Source organism: Meriones unguiculatus, chromosome 3 (assembly GCF_030254825.1).
Source record: "Meriones unguiculatus strain TT.TT164.6M chromosome 3, Bangor_MerUng_6.1, whole genome shotgun sequence".
Taxonomy (NCBI): Eukaryota; Metazoa; Chordata; class Mammalia; order Rodentia; family Muridae; genus Meriones; species Meriones unguiculatus.
The window spans coordinates 10,136,977-10,155,166 of record NC_083351.1 but is presented as its reverse complement, the minus strand read 5'-3'; the positions used below and the strand labels follow the sequence as shown (position 1 = coordinate 10,155,166).

General features: G+C 53.6%; 1 protein-coding gene across 8 annotated transcripts in view; it reads right to left on the bottom strand.

Annotated features, from left to right (window-relative positions):
* The window catches only part of Kazn (kazrin, periplakin interacting protein), a 921,379-nt gene that overhangs the window by 47,247 nt on the left and 855,942 nt on the right, over positions 1 to 18,190 (bottom strand). For all 8 annotated transcript variants that reach the window (XR_009590491.1, XM_060379131.1, XM_060379130.1 and 5 more), the window contains 2 exons: positions 5,083 to 5,219; positions 1,272 to 1,442 (listed from right to left, as the gene is read on the bottom strand). Coding sequence is in view for 7 of the 8 variants with exons in the window: in XM_060379131.1 (XP_060235114.1) it covers positions 1,272 to 1,442; positions 5,083 to 5,219 (308 nt within the window). In the remaining variant the exon portion in view is untranslated. The remainder of the gene's footprint in view (positions 1 to 1,271; positions 1,443 to 5,082; positions 5,220 to 18,190) is intronic.

The window sequence follows — 18,190 nt, the reverse complement described above, 5'->3', positions numbered from 1 at the left end:
ATCTGTCTACAAGGACAGGGTGAGGTGGGCACACAGGGTCTTTCCCACCCACCCCGGCCACAGGGCTGCGGGAAGCGTCAACAGGAGATGTAGTCTCCATGCCTGGACGGCCCTCGCCACTAGGGGTCAGCATTGCCCAAGGCAGCTGCCCTGCTCTGGCGGCATCCCTCTGGAGCCGGAGTTTTGCAAACTTATCAGGTCAGCACTGCACACGGATGCCGTGCTTGCTGTTTCCTGTGTGTCATTTACAGCCTCCCCAGGGCCCTACAGGGCACATGCAAGGATGGAGGCCCAAGAGGTCACGCATCCCGACCGAGATCTGCAACTGCATTGTTAGCTGGTGCTGGCACTCGGCTGGACAACACACCCACTACTGAAGAGCCACAAGAGAGGGGGCCAAGATAGCTCACTGGGTAAAGAGGTTTGTTATCAAGCCTGATGACCCCAGTTCAATCCCAGGACCCACACGGTGGAAAGAGAGAAACAACCCCTACAATCTGTCCTCTGAACACCACACACACACACACACACACACACACACACACGGATGTAGTTAAAACAGTGAAGGTCAACAGGAGTTAGCATACAGCTCCTCTAGGACACTGTCACACTGGGTCCCCGGGGCTTTCAAAGGCCTTTCTAGCTCTGTGTGCTACCTCATGAGGGAGGCAGGGTGAAATGAAGACCCCCATCCCAGTAAACAGGGTGACACAGGGAACAGCTCAGGTCACACTGGAGGGCAGGGCTCTTGTGCCATATGCCTTCTTGAAACACATAATGTTTGAATGGACTTCGGTGATTTTAGGTTCTTAAAAATGACAACAAAATCCTTTTTTTTTTTTCACTTGATGACCTAAGAAGGACAATTTTGCTGTAAATATATTATATGTATATTTACATACATACACTTACATGTATATGTGTATAATAGGTAGACATTGTCATTTGTGGTCCTAGACTATGAGATGTCAATATTTCTTTCTAGATATTTCCCCCCCAAATTATAATTATTTTGAAACAAAATATGTTTTCCTACCTCCATACTTTTTAGAAGTCCCTTGTAGAGTATAGTCAGTGAGGCCTTCTACGCTCTTGGGCCTGAGGAGGTCCCCAAATCCTGAGTGTCATGGAGCCCACAGTCCTCCTTTAGTCTCATGACTGTCTTTCCCTCCCTCCCCCCAGGGGCTGTGGGTGGCCCAGGTTGCTCCTCAGGTGCCAGCATCAAAGCTCTAGCAACAGCCCAGGGCCACCTGAGTGGTCAGTGCGCCTACCATGGCCAGCTCGGCCTCCAGCTCCTTCATGCGGTTGTCCTTGAGGTCCAGCTGCGAGCGCAGGGCTGCGGCGTGGTCCGTGGCCTCCTTGGCCTGCCGCCGAAGCTCCCACTTCTCTCGCTCCAGAAGGTCCTTCTCCTTGGCCAGCGCTTTCACAGCGTCCTCACTCTCCTGGGGGGGGGGTGAGAGAGAGGGGTGGGCGGGCTGCAGGTGGCACAGAGGTGGATGGCGAATATGGGTGGGCAGGGAAAACGGGGGAACCCACAGCATGTGGCTGAAAGCCCTGGTGTGAGGTGGGAAGGCTGTGGGATGGGCACCCGGGATGCCCCAAGAGAGCACTTTCCAGATCCAATGAGTGGGCCTGGGTAAGCACGCCTCTATAGGAAAAATGGGGGCGGAGTGAAATAAGGCATTTTCAAAGATAAAACAACTTCACGTGGGGAAGACAAAGTGGGGTCTGATAAAAGTTGGGGTAAAAGAGTTTCTCATTTTATTTATTTGTTTGTTTTTGGTTTGAGGTGTTGTGTTTTAAGTCAGGGTATCTAGGTAGCTCAGGCTTGCCTCCAACTCTCCATGTGGCCAAGGACAATCTTAAACCTCTGATTCTCCCGCCTCCAATTCCCAAGTGCTGGCCCAGTTTCTGTGGCACTGGGGACGGAACCCAGGGCCTTACACCCGCTAGGCAACCACTGCCACCTCCACATCCCCAGCTCCTGGGGCTGTTCCTGATTCATGAACTGTGTCAGACCAAAACAGGTTCGAGAAGGCACCTGAAGTGACGACAGTCTGGGCCTGCCACAGGCTCCCTGCGGCTGCCCGACAAGGCCACAGCTGGGGGGTGGGGGGGGTGGTGGAGCACACTCAGTAGCCTGTCTTCCTGCCACCTGCTGAGGCTCCTCTCAGTTTCCAGAAGGAACCACGGCTGCCAGGAGTGGTGCCCGCCAGGTGTGCATGCGGCAGGCCCCAGGAGGGGTTGCGGCTGAGTCTCATCTCCGTGCCGGGGTGGTACTGAAGCTACGCTATCCTCAAGAGGGTGGTCCCTGGGGGAATCCAGCCCATCCCACCAGACCTCACACCCACCCACGAGGTGGGGACTCCAATTATTCCTGTTTCACAGAGAGGTAAACTGAGGCCCAGAAGAGAAATGTCCTCAGCCCACTGCTGATCAGAGGCAGGAAAGAGACCCGTGGAACTCCTTCCCTGGGATCTGAAATCTGACAGGGCCTAGGGGCTGCAGGTGGCTGAAACTCCCAAGGGCAAGGCAAGGCTAGACCGTTAAGGGACAAGGTTAGATTATTAAGGCCTCGTAGGCTAGGCCAGGGCCTAGGTGGACAGTGATGAGATGCTGGGTGGCAAGGTGGTGGCAGCAGAGGACTACCCTGTGCCCAGCTTTAATCTGGCTGCCTGGCCTGCTGTGAGGACATCTCTGGCTAGCTTTGTGGATAGTCTCCAGCTGTACTCAGGGGACAGGGCGTGTGTCTTTGGCACAGTTTTCTGGGATGTTGTAACTCTTCAGAATTTTCTGGACAGGCCAAGTCCTATCTTTGCCAGCAGCTCTGAGTCCCCGCTGTCCCCACCTGCCCCAGCTGAGGCCTGCAGAGGTTCTAGAAGGAGCCAGTGGCCCACAGCAGGCTGAGACCCTGCAGCCCAGAGACTGGGCAGCCAGAGGGTTCTATTAATGCCGTTCAGTTGGCGCTATACATAAAATGCAAATTGCGTTTTGGTAACCAGATACAAGAGCTTGAGAGGCTGGAGTAAACCTGGGCTGAGGCTTCAGTTTCTGCACAGTATCTCTAAATGTGTGGTAGAGTGCCAGCCTAGAATCCCCCAGGGAGGGGCTGGGATGCCAGGCCTGTGGTAGCGCGCCTGCCCAGGCCTCATACGGGAGGTTCTGGGTTCATTCCAGAACACCAGAGAAATAAATAACTGATGCAGGTCAGTTTCTAGACCCTGGAGCATCTTAGTCCTCCCGGCCTGCAAAATGGGCCCGGGCAGCTCCAGGGTCATGCGGATGTTGCCCCCGCCCCCCCGCCCCGGCTTGCCTAACCTGAACGCACACAGGCAGCAACAGGGGGGACACAGAACAGGCAGATGGTGCCTGCTGCTTAGAGGACAGAGACATAGGGAGAAAGAGAGTTGCATGTCAAGGAAGTGACAGCCAGAGTCGTCGGCAAACACACGACGATCTTGTCAATCCCAATCCCGTCTCTGCCATCTGGCCTCTGCAGCTCAGAGGCGGCTTTCCCGACTGGGCCCACTTGCTGTCTGTCACCACTGCTGCTGCAGACCACTCAGCCCTCCTGTCCCCAAAGCTGCAGGCTGAACTGTTAGGCTTGAATCAGGACTGCCCGTCACAGGTTCACATTTTGCACGTGTGTTCCCTGGCTGGTGGCACTCTCTGGAAGTGGCAGAGGTAGGCAGGGTCCTAGATGTGAGCCTCTAAGGGTTATATTGCTGCCTCTGCTCCAGCCATTGCTCTTTGCTTCCACTGCATTCTCCTCTAGCCTTTGTTCTCTGCTTCCCGGTCAGCCATGATGTGAGTGGATCTCCTGAGTGCTCCCACTGCCATTAACTCCCAGACAGTTCCCTAGGCTTCACAATGGTCCGAAACCAGGAGTCCAGATAACTCCTTCTGCCCTCAAATTGTTCTTGTTCAGGCATTGTAGACACTGCGACACACAGGGAACACATTTCTACTTCCAGGTCCATGTATAGAACTCAGTAGCAGCCCCGCCCACATGGCATGTGGAAGACAGAGGTCAACTCGTGGAAGCCACTTCGCCCCTCCCATCATGTGAGTTCCAGGAATTGAACTCAGGTCATCAGGCATGGCAGCAACTGCCTTTACCCGCTGAGCCATCTTGCTGGTCCAGGGTTTCTGGCATGCGCAACAGTGGGCTTTAAAACCACCTGCTCAACAGCAGCAACTAAGCCAAAGGCTCTGACTCGGGCGGGACTTACACACTCCATCAAAGTCTTGACTGGCCCAAACACCTCAGTCACATCATCACAAACTCCTCCTCATCCCACGGAGCCCAGGGTGGTGAATGATGACGGTCAACTCTGCAGGAGAGGGGTGTCTGGGTGGGCCTGTGCGGAAGTTTCTAGACGGGGTTCACTGAGGTGGGAAGATGCGTCCTGAATGGACGGCACCATCCCACGGGCTAGAGCTCCAAACTGAATGGAAAGGAGGCCCTGGGTGAAGCATCCGTCCCACGTCTCTCCAGCCATGACAGACGGCACCTTCCAACCCCGACCCAAAACAACCAACCCCCATCAGGTTGCTTTTGTCGGGTGTTTCGTTACAAGGAGAAGCGTAACTGATGGAGACCCCAGCTCCTGCCACACCTCCTCTGTCCTGCCTTCTGGGGGCCCTCTCTGTGGGCAATGCCCTGCGGCCTCCCGCTGCCCCTGGCTAACGCCTCCCACTTACACTGTGCTGTTTGATGAGATGCCTGACTCAGCGATCAGTATCTTGGACCTCTACAGCTCTGCATCGTCCACAGAAGGGGAAACTGAGGCTATAGGGTGAGTGCAAGGTTCAAGGGTATGCCCAGAGGAGCAGGGAACGGAAGCAGCTGCATCCCTGAGTCCACGCTGTCCACCTGGGGACTCAGGGACCCACCGGGAGCTGTTGGCTGGATTTCTTGGAATGTCCAGATACGCACACACCAGAGCCCCCAAGGGTGCTCTGGGACTCAAGGCGGAGACCATGCTTGGCTAAGAGAGTCGAGGAGGACCGTATGTCTGAGGGGAAAGGGCAGGGAGCAGGGACAGAAGAGGGGAGGGCAGGGGTCCAGGAGGTGCTGACCTTGCGGTGCTGCTCATAGTTGCGGATGAAGTCTCGCAGCTGCTCCTCCCGGCTTTCCAGCGTGGCGTACAGCTGCTGCATCTGGCTCACCAGGTCAGCCTTCTCACCCTTTAAGCGCTTCCGGTCGGCTTTCATGGCTGTGGACGGGACAGCACATTAATTAGCTCCCGATGCCCTAGCCGTTCCTGGGGGTGCCTTCCGTCCAGGTGAGAGACGGGGTTCTCCGGGACCCCACACCACTGCAGCATCCCGGGACTGGGACGCAAGCCTGCTGTGTGACTGGCCCATCTGATTCGGCTGTCTCCAATGGAAGCCGTGTCGGGCAGCACGGCTAGCCTCGGTGGTTCATGCATGGGGATCTCATGACCCCTGTGGTTGAAATGAGTTCCAGGGTCATCCCCCTGAGCCCACAGAACAGCTCAGCCCCGTCCAAGGCCCTCCCATCAGCCCCACTTAGATATTAACATGTAAGGAGGGTTAAATGACATACAAGGTAAGGCACCAAATGTTCTGGGCCACACAGAGGGAAGTCACAAGGTGACATGCAGGACAGGACAGGACAGCCCCAGGAGGAAGAAAATACTTGCAAATCCCATATCCAGTAAGACAACTAGAATATAAAAAGTACCAGGACAGTAAGATGGCGCAGTTGGTGAATACGCCCAGAGTGAAGCCTGGCAACCTGAGTTCTAGGAGAGAGACTACTCCTACTGTCCTCTGACCTCCACATGTGTCCTGAGATGCGTACTTGATGTGTACACACATACACACATACATACTCAATCAAACTGAATAAAAAAAAATTAAATGAATTCTCACTACTCAACAATAAAAGGACAACGTTTGGGGCTGGAGAGAAGGCTCAGCTCCAAGTGGTTAAAAGCACTTGCTGCTCTCAGAGAGGACGGGAATTCATTTCCCAGCACCCACCAGGCAGAGCACGACTGCCTATAATCCCAGTTGCAGGAATTCTGATGCCCTCTTCTGGCCTCTGTGTGCACTGCACTCACCTACCCACACACGTAATAAAAGCTTATGGTTGATTTGGATTGTCAGCATGACAGGAGTGAGAAATGCCTGGGAGATTGGTGAGTATACACTTAAGTATGTAGGTGAGGGCATTTTCAGAGGCCATTAGATCCTGAGGGCACAGACTTCATCAGTGGCCCGATTCACAGTCCAAATGGAGTATCAGGAGTGGGCAGAGCAGTGGAGGCCACTTCCTGCTGCCTCCCTCTGCTTCTGGCTTGTCAAGAAGTGGACGGGGTGGCTCTGCCACACCTGTGATGCCATGGTGCCTCACCCTGGCCCCAAATCGAGGAAGCTCACCAACCCTGTACTGGGACCTCAAGCACCAAGAATGGGAAGTAAACCTTTCCTCCTTTAAGATGGTTTCTCGCAGGCTGTTTGCCACAAAGCCCAACACACTCACTTATATATATTAGAAAAAGAAAACAAGAGAAACACGTTCACTTTTTAATGGGGGTAAAGAGTCTTTATACAGCTTCCCAAGAAATGACTGAGAAGCACAGAATGAAACCCGAATTAAAGCCACAAGGAGAAACCACTCCTCCGGATGGGCTAAAATAAAACAGACAATAATGAGTGTTGGCTAGAACTGGGAGAAACTGGACCCTGCACAGCCGCACACATGCTGGGCCACACAAAATGCAGTTGCCTTGGAAAACAGCCTGATACTTTCTCAACAGACCCAACGTAAACTCTCCATATGGCCATCACGGGCATTACCAGGAATATACCAGGAGTAAAGGAAACCACTAGGCTGGGGACGGAGCTCAGCTGGTAAAATGCTCGCCTAGCAAGCACCAGCTCTCCATCCCCTACATCTCATGAGCCAGACACGATGGCTGGGCATGGTGGTTCATGCCTGCAATCCCAGCACTCGGAAGGCAGAGGCAGAAGGAAGGGAGTTCAAGGTCACCCTGGGCTACATAGTGAGTTTGAGGCTAGCCTGATCTAGAAACTTAGCCTCAAAATAAGAGAGAAGAGAGGGAGGGAGGGAGGGAGGAAGAAAGGAAGAAATGAGTGAGGAAAAGAAGTGGGGGAAGGAGAGACAGAGAGAGAGAAAAAAAAACAGAAAAACAAATGTAAAGTCCTATACACAGGGGCTGGGGAGCTGACTCGGCAGTTAAGAGCTGGCCCTGCCCTTGTGGTAGATCAGAGTTTGGTTCTCAGCACCCACAGACACCTCACAGCTGCCTGCAACTCCAGCTCCAGGGAATCTGGCTCCCTCTTCTGACTACCATGGGAACTTGCACTCATGTGACCATACCATATATACATGATTAAAAACAAACATCTAAGAAACCTCATATAAGCTGGCTGGAGTGCTGACTGCTCTTCCAGAGGACCTGGGTTCAATTCCTAGCACCTACATGGCAGCTCACAACTGTCTGTAACTCCCGTTCCAGGGGATCTGACACCCTCACACGGACATATACGTAGTCAAACACCAACGCACGTAAAATAAAAATTAATTAATTAATTTAAAAAAAAACCTTGTATAAACTGGGCATGGTGGCACTGCCTTTAATCCCAGCATTCTGGGAGGCAGAGGCAGGTGGATCACTGTGAGTTTAAGGCCAGCCTGGTCTACAAAGCAAGTCCAAGTCCAGGACAGCCAAGGAACCCTGTCTTGAAAGGAAAAAAAGAAAAGAAAAGAAAAAAAAAAAAAGAAAAGAAAAAGAAACCTCATATATAAGCACTTGGAACGATGTTAGTCATAATAAGTGAAATCCAAACGTTTAGCCGATAGTGAATGACAGTGAAGTATGAGTTAACAATGAAAAGCTAAGCAAAAAGCAGCAGGTCGAAGCCAGCTGCAGCCGGTCATTGATAGCCACAAACCCTGAGTCCACGTACACAAAATGTTCCCAGGAGGAAACGCACAGAACAGAGAAGCTGATGGAGAAGACAGGGGTGTGGGGTGAGTACAAAGGGCAGGGGGCTTTCTAGTGAGGCGAGGCTATTCTAGTGCCCGGCTGCCCTGAGCTCCAACTCCAACTGTGTTAAAACTCGCAGCCCCATGAAGTCCAAGCGGGGAAACTGCAACCTGTGAGGATTCACTCTCAAAACTGTTCAAAACAGTCAAACCAAACCGGGTGTCTTACGTTCCGAGGAAAAGGCAGGGCAACATGTCCGTCCCCCCCCGCATTCCAAATGCTGTACCCACAGCGCCAGCTCATGGGTGGATGGAGGAGCCCCAGGGCAGGCTGTGACTGAAGGGCTTGCAGGGACTGCAGGGAAGGGATTCTGAGGCTCACCATGATAGGAGCAGGGCAGTAAGTCCTGGGTTCTGGAAGCTTCCTACCTGAGATGGCCCGGAGCGGTCATGTCTTTTGTTTAAAAGCAAATGTGTAACCAAGGCGAGTCCAATCCAGCTTATGCCATCTTGCCTCCTAGGTGAGGCTCCCCAGGTCTGAGGGGGTCTCCTGTGCAGCGGTATGCAGAGGTCTGTGGCATGGGGACAGGCAGTGTCTTCACATCCCGCTTTGCTCTGCACACACAACCCTGCAGGCTTAGCCTGTGTGCTTGAAGGAATTAGGGACACGGGCTAGGTGCAGGAAGCAAGGACCCCAGCTCCTGACCGGGCAGCCAATGTAAGCGAATGTCCTCTGGCCCTTCTGCCCTTTGGCCTCTCCCCCTGGGCAGGACAGGTGGGAGGTGGGGCACCTGGGGCCACGCCACTGCACACAGAGAGCCACAGGGAACCCCACGCAGTGGGGACTCCGGGGCTGGTCGGCACTCAGAATTCCAGCTTTGAGCCTCCCAGCGAATCCTGCTGACTCTGTCCTCTCTGCAGCCAGCCTGGCTGCACAGCAGCTGAGGTCATCAGGGCTAGGTTTCCAGACCTACTGAGCTGAAAGCTTGCTGAAAGGGTGGAGCTGAGGACACAGCCAGGCTGGCTCTGTGCCCTGCCTCCAACACCGTGCAGTCTGTTACCGGGGAACCCAGCTTTTAAGAAACTCCAACACCCAGGAAGGCAAGATGGCTCAGTGAGTAAAGGCGCTTGCCACCAAGAATGGCGACTTGGGTTTGAACCCTGGGACCTGACACGGTAAGAGAGAACGGACTCCTGTAAGTTGTCCTCTGATTTCCTGCACACGGTACAAATAAACAAATGACAAACAAACGAACAGAAGGAACTCCAAGAAACCCATCTGCAAGCACCCACAGGCAAGCCGGGGCCAGCACCACTGGGCATCTGCACCTGCCATTCGCTGGCATTTCAGATGCGATTTTACGTAGCTGGGCGGATGGGTCCTCTTATCCCCTTCCAGGAAGCCCATTCACACACAGCCAGGTATGGCGGAGCTGGGGTGCACCAGGGCCGAGGGCTGGCTCATTTCAGACTGGAAGGTTATGGAACTGAGAGGCACTATGGAGCAGGGAAAGGACCCTTGAGGACTTGGTCAGAGCCCCCAACCCTTGCCACCTTTGTCCTTTGGTCAGAAACTGAACCCCTAGATTCTGATCTGCCGCATCATAAGCCATATCCTGTGAGAACCAGTCTCTGAGCTCAGCTGCTTGGAGACCCACCAGGGTCGGATGCCTGCCTGAGACAGGACAGCATGCCCCGGTGTGTGAGGGGCTCCCCATGAAGTGCAGCCCAAAGGATTTTGCAGCATGTGGGCACCTGCTCTAAGGCACCACTTCTGGTCCCAACCCACAAATGCTCCGACAGCATCCTTGCCCTGTCCAACTCCAGGCTGTACCCCACCAGGCTTTGGACCTGAGATCTATAAAAGCTGAACCTTTGGGAGTAAAGGTCCTGGTTAAGCCAACCTAGCCTACATGTTTTAACTCCTTTTCTGTGGCTGTGGGGCAATGCCCTGGCGAAAGCAACTTAGAAAAGAAAGGATTCACCTTAGCTTATGGTTCCAGAGGGGCAGAGTCCATCATAGTGTGTTGCCATGGCAACAGACAGAGAAAGAATGGCTGCAGGAGCAGAGAGTTGGCTGATCACATTTCCCCCACACAACAGGAAGGAGAGGGAAAGAGGGACGGACGGCAGGAACAGGGCAAGTGACCAAGGCTATGAACTCTGAAGGCCCACCCCCCAGTAATGTACTTTCTACAGCAAAGGCTCTGTAACCTTCCTAAACAGCACCATCAAGTGGGGACAGTGCTCAAATCCATGAGCCCATGGGGGACATTTCTCATTCAAACCACCAAACGCCATGAACCTGCAAACACAGAGGCCAGTGTCCAGTCAACACAAGGCTTTCCAATGCACACACGGACAGAGCGAAGGCTGTGGTACCCTGGGTCTGTCATCTGCCACATGAGCCCCACTCAAGGAAACTGACAGAGATGCCCTGGGAGCCCCTAGGATGCTCTACGAACGTGAGTATGGTACCCACCGAGGCAGCACACGACAAGTACACTATCCACCACAGCAGAGAGCAAAGTGCCCAGACCAGAGGTGGGCACGGGGGCACTCACCCCAACAAACACCATCCACCACAGGTGCCCAAGAAGTCACTTAAACCTACACACACAACCATGAGAATGGCGATGGGCCCTCCGTCCCTCGCCCACTTGCTCCCTAGCGACTAGAGCCACTTTCTCCTTCTCTCCAGGTAAGCTGCATGTATGTGAGGCTTGCCTCTCTCCGGGGCGAGTCTGTCCTGAGGTGGCAGCTGGCTAGCACTCTGTCTGCATGCCCAGAAAATTGGCTTCACCCAGGCAGGGCTCATTCCAGTAACCAGGCCACTGGAACCACTGCCATGGCGACAGGTGATGTCATGCTCTTTGGGCCTTGCAGGGTCCTGGTGCGTGGAGAATCTGGCTCCAGGGAATGTGAAGGTTCTGGGGTGGGAGGATGGCTGTATGCAGAGAGATTTTAAGCTCCAGGAGACCTGGGGCGAGCCAGTCACCCTTGCTTTACTAGATACTACAGTGATTCTGGCACAGGAGAGATGGTTCAGCAGTTAAGAGGACAAACCACTGTTGCAAAGGATCAGAGCTGAGTTCCCAGCACCTACCTTAGGCTGTGAACAACCTTCTTCTGGTCTCCACGGCTACCTGAACTCACAGGTGCACACACATATGTCAAACTCACAAGTAAAAATAGAATCATAAAAACAAAACAAAACAAAATAAAAAACCCAGACATTTAATGACTCCTGTACTGTGACACTAGGGAAGTGCCAGGCACCATGCTAAGGATGGATGGGTTCTTGTCATCATACGTTACAGACTGGGGACTCGGCCATGCATTAAGCATCAAAGCCCACCCAGCCCCAGCACCTACTTTCTTATCTCCTTGGCTCTGAGCCTGAGACCACCCATCCAATCCGAGTGTCACGGCACACTGGGGACAACATGCTGTCTGTACCTGCTCTTCTGGCCCTTGGGCTCTGGATGGGGCTGACGGTGGCTGAACTGTTTTGGGATGAGAACCTGGGCTTCATGCATGTGAGTTAAGCCCCAGCTGAACCTGTTTCATGGAGGAGGAAAAGAAGGTCCCAGTGTTAATTTATAAGGGGGTGCGCGGTGGGGGGAGAAAGAGCCAGAGAGAGCTAAAGAGAAAGCATGAGAGAGCCAGAGAGAGAGAAAAAGAGAGACAGACAGAGAGACAGAGCAAGAGAGCGAGAGTGAGAGTGAGTGAGAGAGACAGACTGAGCAAGAGAAATAGGTCCTGGACTCAGCAAGGACACCTTGACCTTGGTCTCCTCCTCACTCACCGTGAAAACACACATCACTGTGGACAGAGCAACTCACTACTTCCTCCCACAAACCAGAGGACGATTCATAATTCCCCAGTGCTATCCGGATGTTCTCATTCTGAGATGCGGCCCCCTCACCATTTGGCCTCTCAAGGGACTCTCTGAGGTTTCCCTTAAATGCAAACTAACATTCCACTGTGTGGCCCATCCTGTAGCTGCCGGAGATGTGTGTGTGTGTGTGTGTGTGTGTGTGCACGCGCACGTGCGTGTGAGAGAGAGAGAGAGCTGAGAGCATCGCTCCCATGGAGTCTCTCCCGTGTCTTCCACCTGCAAAGCCTAACCAGTTCATGGTACAGTCACACCATACCCCACAATCTGGCTTCCTGCTAGGCTGAGCTCAGCTGTCTCTGGGCTCCTCTGGGCATTCCCCAGCCAGGAGCCTTTACAAACTTTCCAATCTGGTGGGCCCTGAGGGGAAGCGGGAGGCTGCAGCAGGCACACAGCCACAGCCAGCAGCGGGTAGGCTTTCTTTTCCATCCAACCTCCTTGGTCCACACAGACTCTGGAAAATGGGGGAGGTTAGGCAGGGGGAGGGGGCCTGGACCAAGACTCTGAGGGACACAGACCTCCAAATAAATAGCCAGCAGCATGGGAGGCAGAATTCTTCCAAGTTCAACTTCCCGTTACTATTGGGATATCCGAGGCCCAGAGAGGGGAAAGAAGAGGTTGGATGTCACAGAGGGAGCCATCCCAGGTCTCGTGATGTTGAAAAATCTTCCTATGTGTCATTAAGCCTCTCTGTTCTCATCTACAGAGTTGACTTTCTTCTGGGTGTTATCTTAGATGCACACCTGGAACATCTGGGGAGAAAAAGAACCCCAGAGTCAGGGACCCTCCCAGATTCCAGGCCTCTCCGTCTTGTTAGGTGGGAGGCCTGAGACGCCATAGCTGTCTGAGCTTGGGACCGCCTCTGCTTGTAAGGCCCTGGGTGATGGGACAGCAAGAATTCAGCTGAAATTGAGATGACCCCCTTGTCCCACGACACCCTTGGGCATCTGAGTCCCTGACCTCGGCAGATGCCCTGTTTGGGATTTTTCCAGGATCACTAACCAATGCACCGTCCTTTCTCTGGACTCCCAGAACTGCAGAGAAGACTTTTTCTTCTAGACAATTCTGTTTTTCTTCTCTTTGATGCAAAATGCTCGCAAGGGCTTCTCCCTGTGCCACCTCCACCTCTGGCCCCTTGGTTGCTCAGGGACCCTCAGATTTCTCCTCTCTAAGTCACTGGGAATCCTGAGTCTGGCTCTGCTGGGGCTGTCCTGCCTCTGGCTTCTTAGTTGGGAGCCCTCTGCCTTGGAGGCTCTGCCTTCACTGGACTATCTGAGAGCACCCTATGACACATAGGACCAACTGACCAGTCCCTCCTACAGTCTGGGTCTTAAAGTGTCCCACCCCCACATTCCACTCACAGCAACATAGGGCAGGCAGCAACAGGAGGGCGATGCCTTGAGAAAGGTACAGAAGGCTGGCCCCTGTGGTTTCTACACATCTCAGGCTGTTTCTCTTTGGTCCTCTGACCAGGCACTCAAGGCTACCATATCCCTGGTAGGACCGAAGCCTACCCTCAGGGCCCTGCCAGGACACATCATTGGGGGTGGGGGGGTCGCAGAATCCTGTTCTAGAGAATGACCTTACCCTAACCGCAGCGGGTACTGTAACACCACAAACTCCGACTTCCCACGGGAATTCCAAACTCCCAATTCTTACTATGTGTAAGGTCTTAACTGCTCCTTCTAGCACAGGGCAAATCAAAGATTTGCTTGAACTTGAGGAGACCGGCTCTGCAGACACCAACTGTGTGACTCTGGCTAAGACCCTTATGCTCTCAGTGTTGAATCGGGGAGAACTTTATTCAACAAAGGAGCTTTAGAGGGAGTCAGAGCTCATGGCTGCAGGTGCCAGTTTCTGCCTGGCTGTGTCCAACCATTCCATGGGTAAGGCTGTTAGGGGAGGGTGAGGTGGCCCAGGGAGGGAGAGGGTTGATTAGAGGCTGCCAGGCCTCAGGATGGGAGCAGTCTTGGAGCGCAGGGTGAGAGTGGGGGCCAGACTCTTAAGTGGGAGCCTCAGCCGGGAAGGCCAGGCCAGCCAGATCAGCCAAGGAAGAGATTAGGGACATGCAAACTGCAATCAGAGTCCTTGCAGGCTGCTCACCCTCCTCATACCAGGAAGCTCTGGCGGGCGGTGCTTCCTCCCCTCCCCTAGAGGTCATCAGCAGGAGGGAAGTGGGGGGCCGGGGCATGAAGGGAGGTGTTTGTTTTCCAGCTCTGGAGGGGAGTCCAGGAAAGTCCTCCTAAAAATAGCTCGTGGGGTGGAGCAGTGGGGAGCACCAACATTACCTAGATTTGGAAAGGGGATTTCTGGAAATGGCATTGGCCACCAGCCTGTCCCCCCCAATGCACTCCCCACCCCCACGCCAGCAGCATCCTTAAAGGGTGACATTTGTGTGTGAGGCCATTAGCAAACAAGACAATGGCTTGGACTCCGTCCTGAGAGAGAGATGACCAGGACGCCAGGTTGCAAACAACATGCTGTGTGGCCTCAGGGACTCAGTCCAACACCCTTTCTGGGCTTTGCCCCTAAGAAGAGGCTCTGGGCACCCAGTGATCTGGGCACTGCCCTCATGACTCCTGTTTCCCACGGGAGACTCAGGAAGGCTCTACAAAGCTCCATGCAGGTGGCAGCCAATCTCCAATCCGGAACAGAAAGGTACAGCGGGTTGTAGAACAGTGTTAAGGGCAGACCCCAGGACAGATGGCCTGGGTTCAACCCCCAGCCCTTCCGTGCGCTAGTGGGACCCAGAGTACGTCACTTTAGTACCCCCTTAGTATCTGTGACAGGGATGGACACATGTATGCAAGCTCACGGGCACACACACACCATTCCCATGTAGGATGGTCTGATCAGTCTCCATCCCTGTGTGCATCTGCGCTCAAAAGCTGGGGGGCTGGGGAGCTGGCTCAGTGAGGAAGTGATTCCTGTGCAGGCACAAGGACCTGTGTTTGGTCCCCAGAACTCACACATAAAGAGCCAGGTGGGTAATTGTGCCTGTAATTCCAGCACAGATGGGTGGACCCCCAGGGCTCAGTGGCAGGCCAGATCTCTGAGTTCCAGAGAGAGAGAAAGAGAAAGAGCTTTCTCAAAAAAAAAAAAAAAAAAAGGGAGACAGTGTCCCTAGCAAGCCCCGACCTCTGCCAGGCAGGCACACAGGCATGTGCATACAGCTCCCAGGGGCTCTAGCTGTTGCCACAGAGGACAGCTGTAATGACAGGCCTTCTGCTTGCACGAAGAGTCAGAGCCCCACTCCTGACCAGCCCCACTCCTGAGTGCTGGTGTCACAAACCACATTCCGCTCACCACTCTCAGCTCCAGGGAATTGGTTCTCCAGGCTGCTTCCCAATTTGACCGGGGAAGGAAAGGGACTTTTAAAAAGGTTTCAAACACCATTATTTATTTATTTTGTGAGTCTGCGTGGGCCGCAGGAAGTGTGTGGTTCGAGGACAACCTGTCGGGGTTGGCTCGCTCCTTCCCGCCGTGTGGGTCCCGAGGATTGAGGTTAGATCGTCAGGCGGGATGGTGAGCACCTTGACATGCTGAGCCACCCCACCAGCCCAGGTGTTTGTTTGTTCGCTTGTTTGTTTTTTTAAAATCAGCTCTACACGGCAGCATGTCTGTGATCTTGCCTTCCTCTTCAGACTCTTCCATTCAGTCCCCTGACTACGACAGGTAACACTATGCCACGAAGCGAGGGGACAGGTTGTCATAAACTGCCCCCTCTCTGCTATTACACCTGCGTCATCTTTTAAACTGGGGGAGGGGTGGGTCTTTGACGGCAATACTGGAAGTCTACTGTACTTAAGGTCTCTATAAAATATTTAGGCTGCCATGGCCAGATGTAACAGTGATTATACATGTAAATGTTAATGAGTATAATTAGATTGGAAGATTGGCCAAGGCTGTCACTAAATATACATTCAGGGCTGATAAAGCCCCGTACGTATGGTAAAATTACAGGTGCACACACCAACCGGCCTGTTGGTCTTTGATCTGCCCCACGGAGAAAGAGTGCAAGAGGTGGTCCAGGAAAGAACAGGCTGGGGCAGGGCAGGGAGGTCACTGCGAGGGACTGTGAAGACCCTCAAGGATCAAAGAGAAAAGATAAATGAGCCACTGGTTGTGAAAATTCACCTATGTCTACGGGCGGAGAGCTCAACCAAGGAGCAGCCAGCTTTGGCTCTCATAAGCGTTAGAAACAGGCTTTGGGGAGATGTCTATGAGGTGACACTGGGGTATCCCTTAATCACGCATAAATAAAATTTAAATAAGCCACCTTGGGGACCTGCAGGGCCCAGCATTATTGGTAGGAAGCCTTGTTATTAACCAGGCAAGACAATGTGGGCAACCAGGACATGGCTCCATGCTGATGGAAATCACATCAAGAGGGAGCCGTCCACACACCCTTTTAATTACCGTCTAAGCACAATGCACAAACTCTAAATGCATGCTGAGGTGTGCCTGGAGAGGAAAGTAAACAAGAGATCCCTTGACCACATCAAGGAAAAAAATTTCCAGTAGGAGAGAATATGTGCAAAGGTCCTGAGGTAGCAGAGAGGATGGGAAGGCAAAGGTGGTGTCAGCGAAAGGCAGCTCTCTCCCAAGGGTGGCGGGGTTTCCCTGCTTTCTGCGACTGACTGACTACTTCATTCCTTTGGCCTCCCTTTCCTCTAAGCTGGGGGCACGTGCCAAGATTTCCCAGAATGCCAGTGCTGCATGGGACCTGGTGAAGCCCTCCATGCTGGTGTTGAGGGACTGGTGTTAGAAACGCCACACTGAGAAAAGCTACTGGCAGAGCTTGGTGGGTTAATCTGGACATCTGGCCCGTGGGGCACTGACACTGAGGAGGTGACAGTTACAGACAGCAGCAGCAGGGACCACGCCTGGCTGTGACCACAGGGTAGCACGGTGGGCCAGGTGCTCCCAGCCTTTCTTGGAACCTCTGTCAGGTGGCCCCAGGGACTCAGGGATTGGTTTCATGGTGTCAGGGGTGGGTGGACTGGGTGAGTGGATTACAGATGGAAACCAGGACTGTGTAGGAGCTATGCCACTAAGAACCCTTAGCCAGTCTCCCCACCACACCCCGAGTGGCTGGCCCTGCAGACATCAGGACTCACTACCCAAAAGCCCACAGGGCACAACAGTGGCCATTTTCCTGGACCCAAGAGCAAGCCAGCGCTAGGCATCTGAGCCAGAGCTGGCGGGTCCTCTTGATAGAACCTTCTCCTGAAAGGGACTCTAGTTGCCAAAGGGACTTGGCAGGTGGCCCCTGCCCATCTTCCCTACCTGTCCCCAGAGAGCCCTTCTGAAGGGCGGAAAACCCAGTTCTCTCAGGGGCCACAGGACATTTGCACTGACTGTGTCTGTGTCCCTCTTTCCGCACTAGTCATTTGCGTGGTGCTCACGGTGCCCACGCCCCATCACTCACTGACACCTTGACTGCTCTTCTCACCTCCTAAAAACTGTGAAGTTCCCGACACTCCCACCCCATTGTTTTCCCCTTCATCATTTTTTTTTCTTCAGCTCTTTCCCATCTGAATGATGTCATGTACATTTTGCACTTGGGCTCACTGTCTGACCTTCCAGGGTCCTGAGCTGAGTGGGTTAGCTAGATAGACTACTGCTGAGTTAAAACGGTCCTAGGGATGGGGGATGAAGGTGGCAGGGAGGTTGGGGGTCAGAGGGTTCTAAGCTGCCTTTGGAGACACAGAATTGGTGTCATTTTCTGGGGGAGGGTGGCACTTCTGTGGCTACAGACACTTGAGGAGACACGGGTGTTCAGGAGACACAAGATTCCACGTAGCCAGAGCTTGGCCTTGAGGAGGGCTGAGAGGCTCCAGGGGCATGCTGGGACTCTGCCTGGTCCCAGGGGCTGGATGGAGGGAATGAATCACCCCTGCAGTGAGTGTGTCGTCTGCTCACACTCCATCTGCTTCCTTGATTCCCACACTAGCTCTGCATTAGGGCCTGGGAGACGCTGGGGTGGCTTAGGAGAAAGCTTATCGAGGGACTGAGAAAGCTTATCGAGGGACTGAGAAAGCTTATCGAGGGACTGAGGTGTACTCTGTAGGCAGAATACTTGCCTAACTTGCATAAAGTCCTGGATTCAATTCCTGGTACCACACACATGGGGTGTGATGGCATCAGCCGGTAGTTCCAGCATTGGGGAATAGAGGCAGGAGGATCAGAAGTTCAAGGTCATCCTCAGCTACACATAAGTGTTGAGGCCAGCCTGGTCACCAAAAGAAGAGGGGAAATGAAGAATTGGAGAGAGACGGGATGGGGGGGGGGGGTGTTGGCTGTCA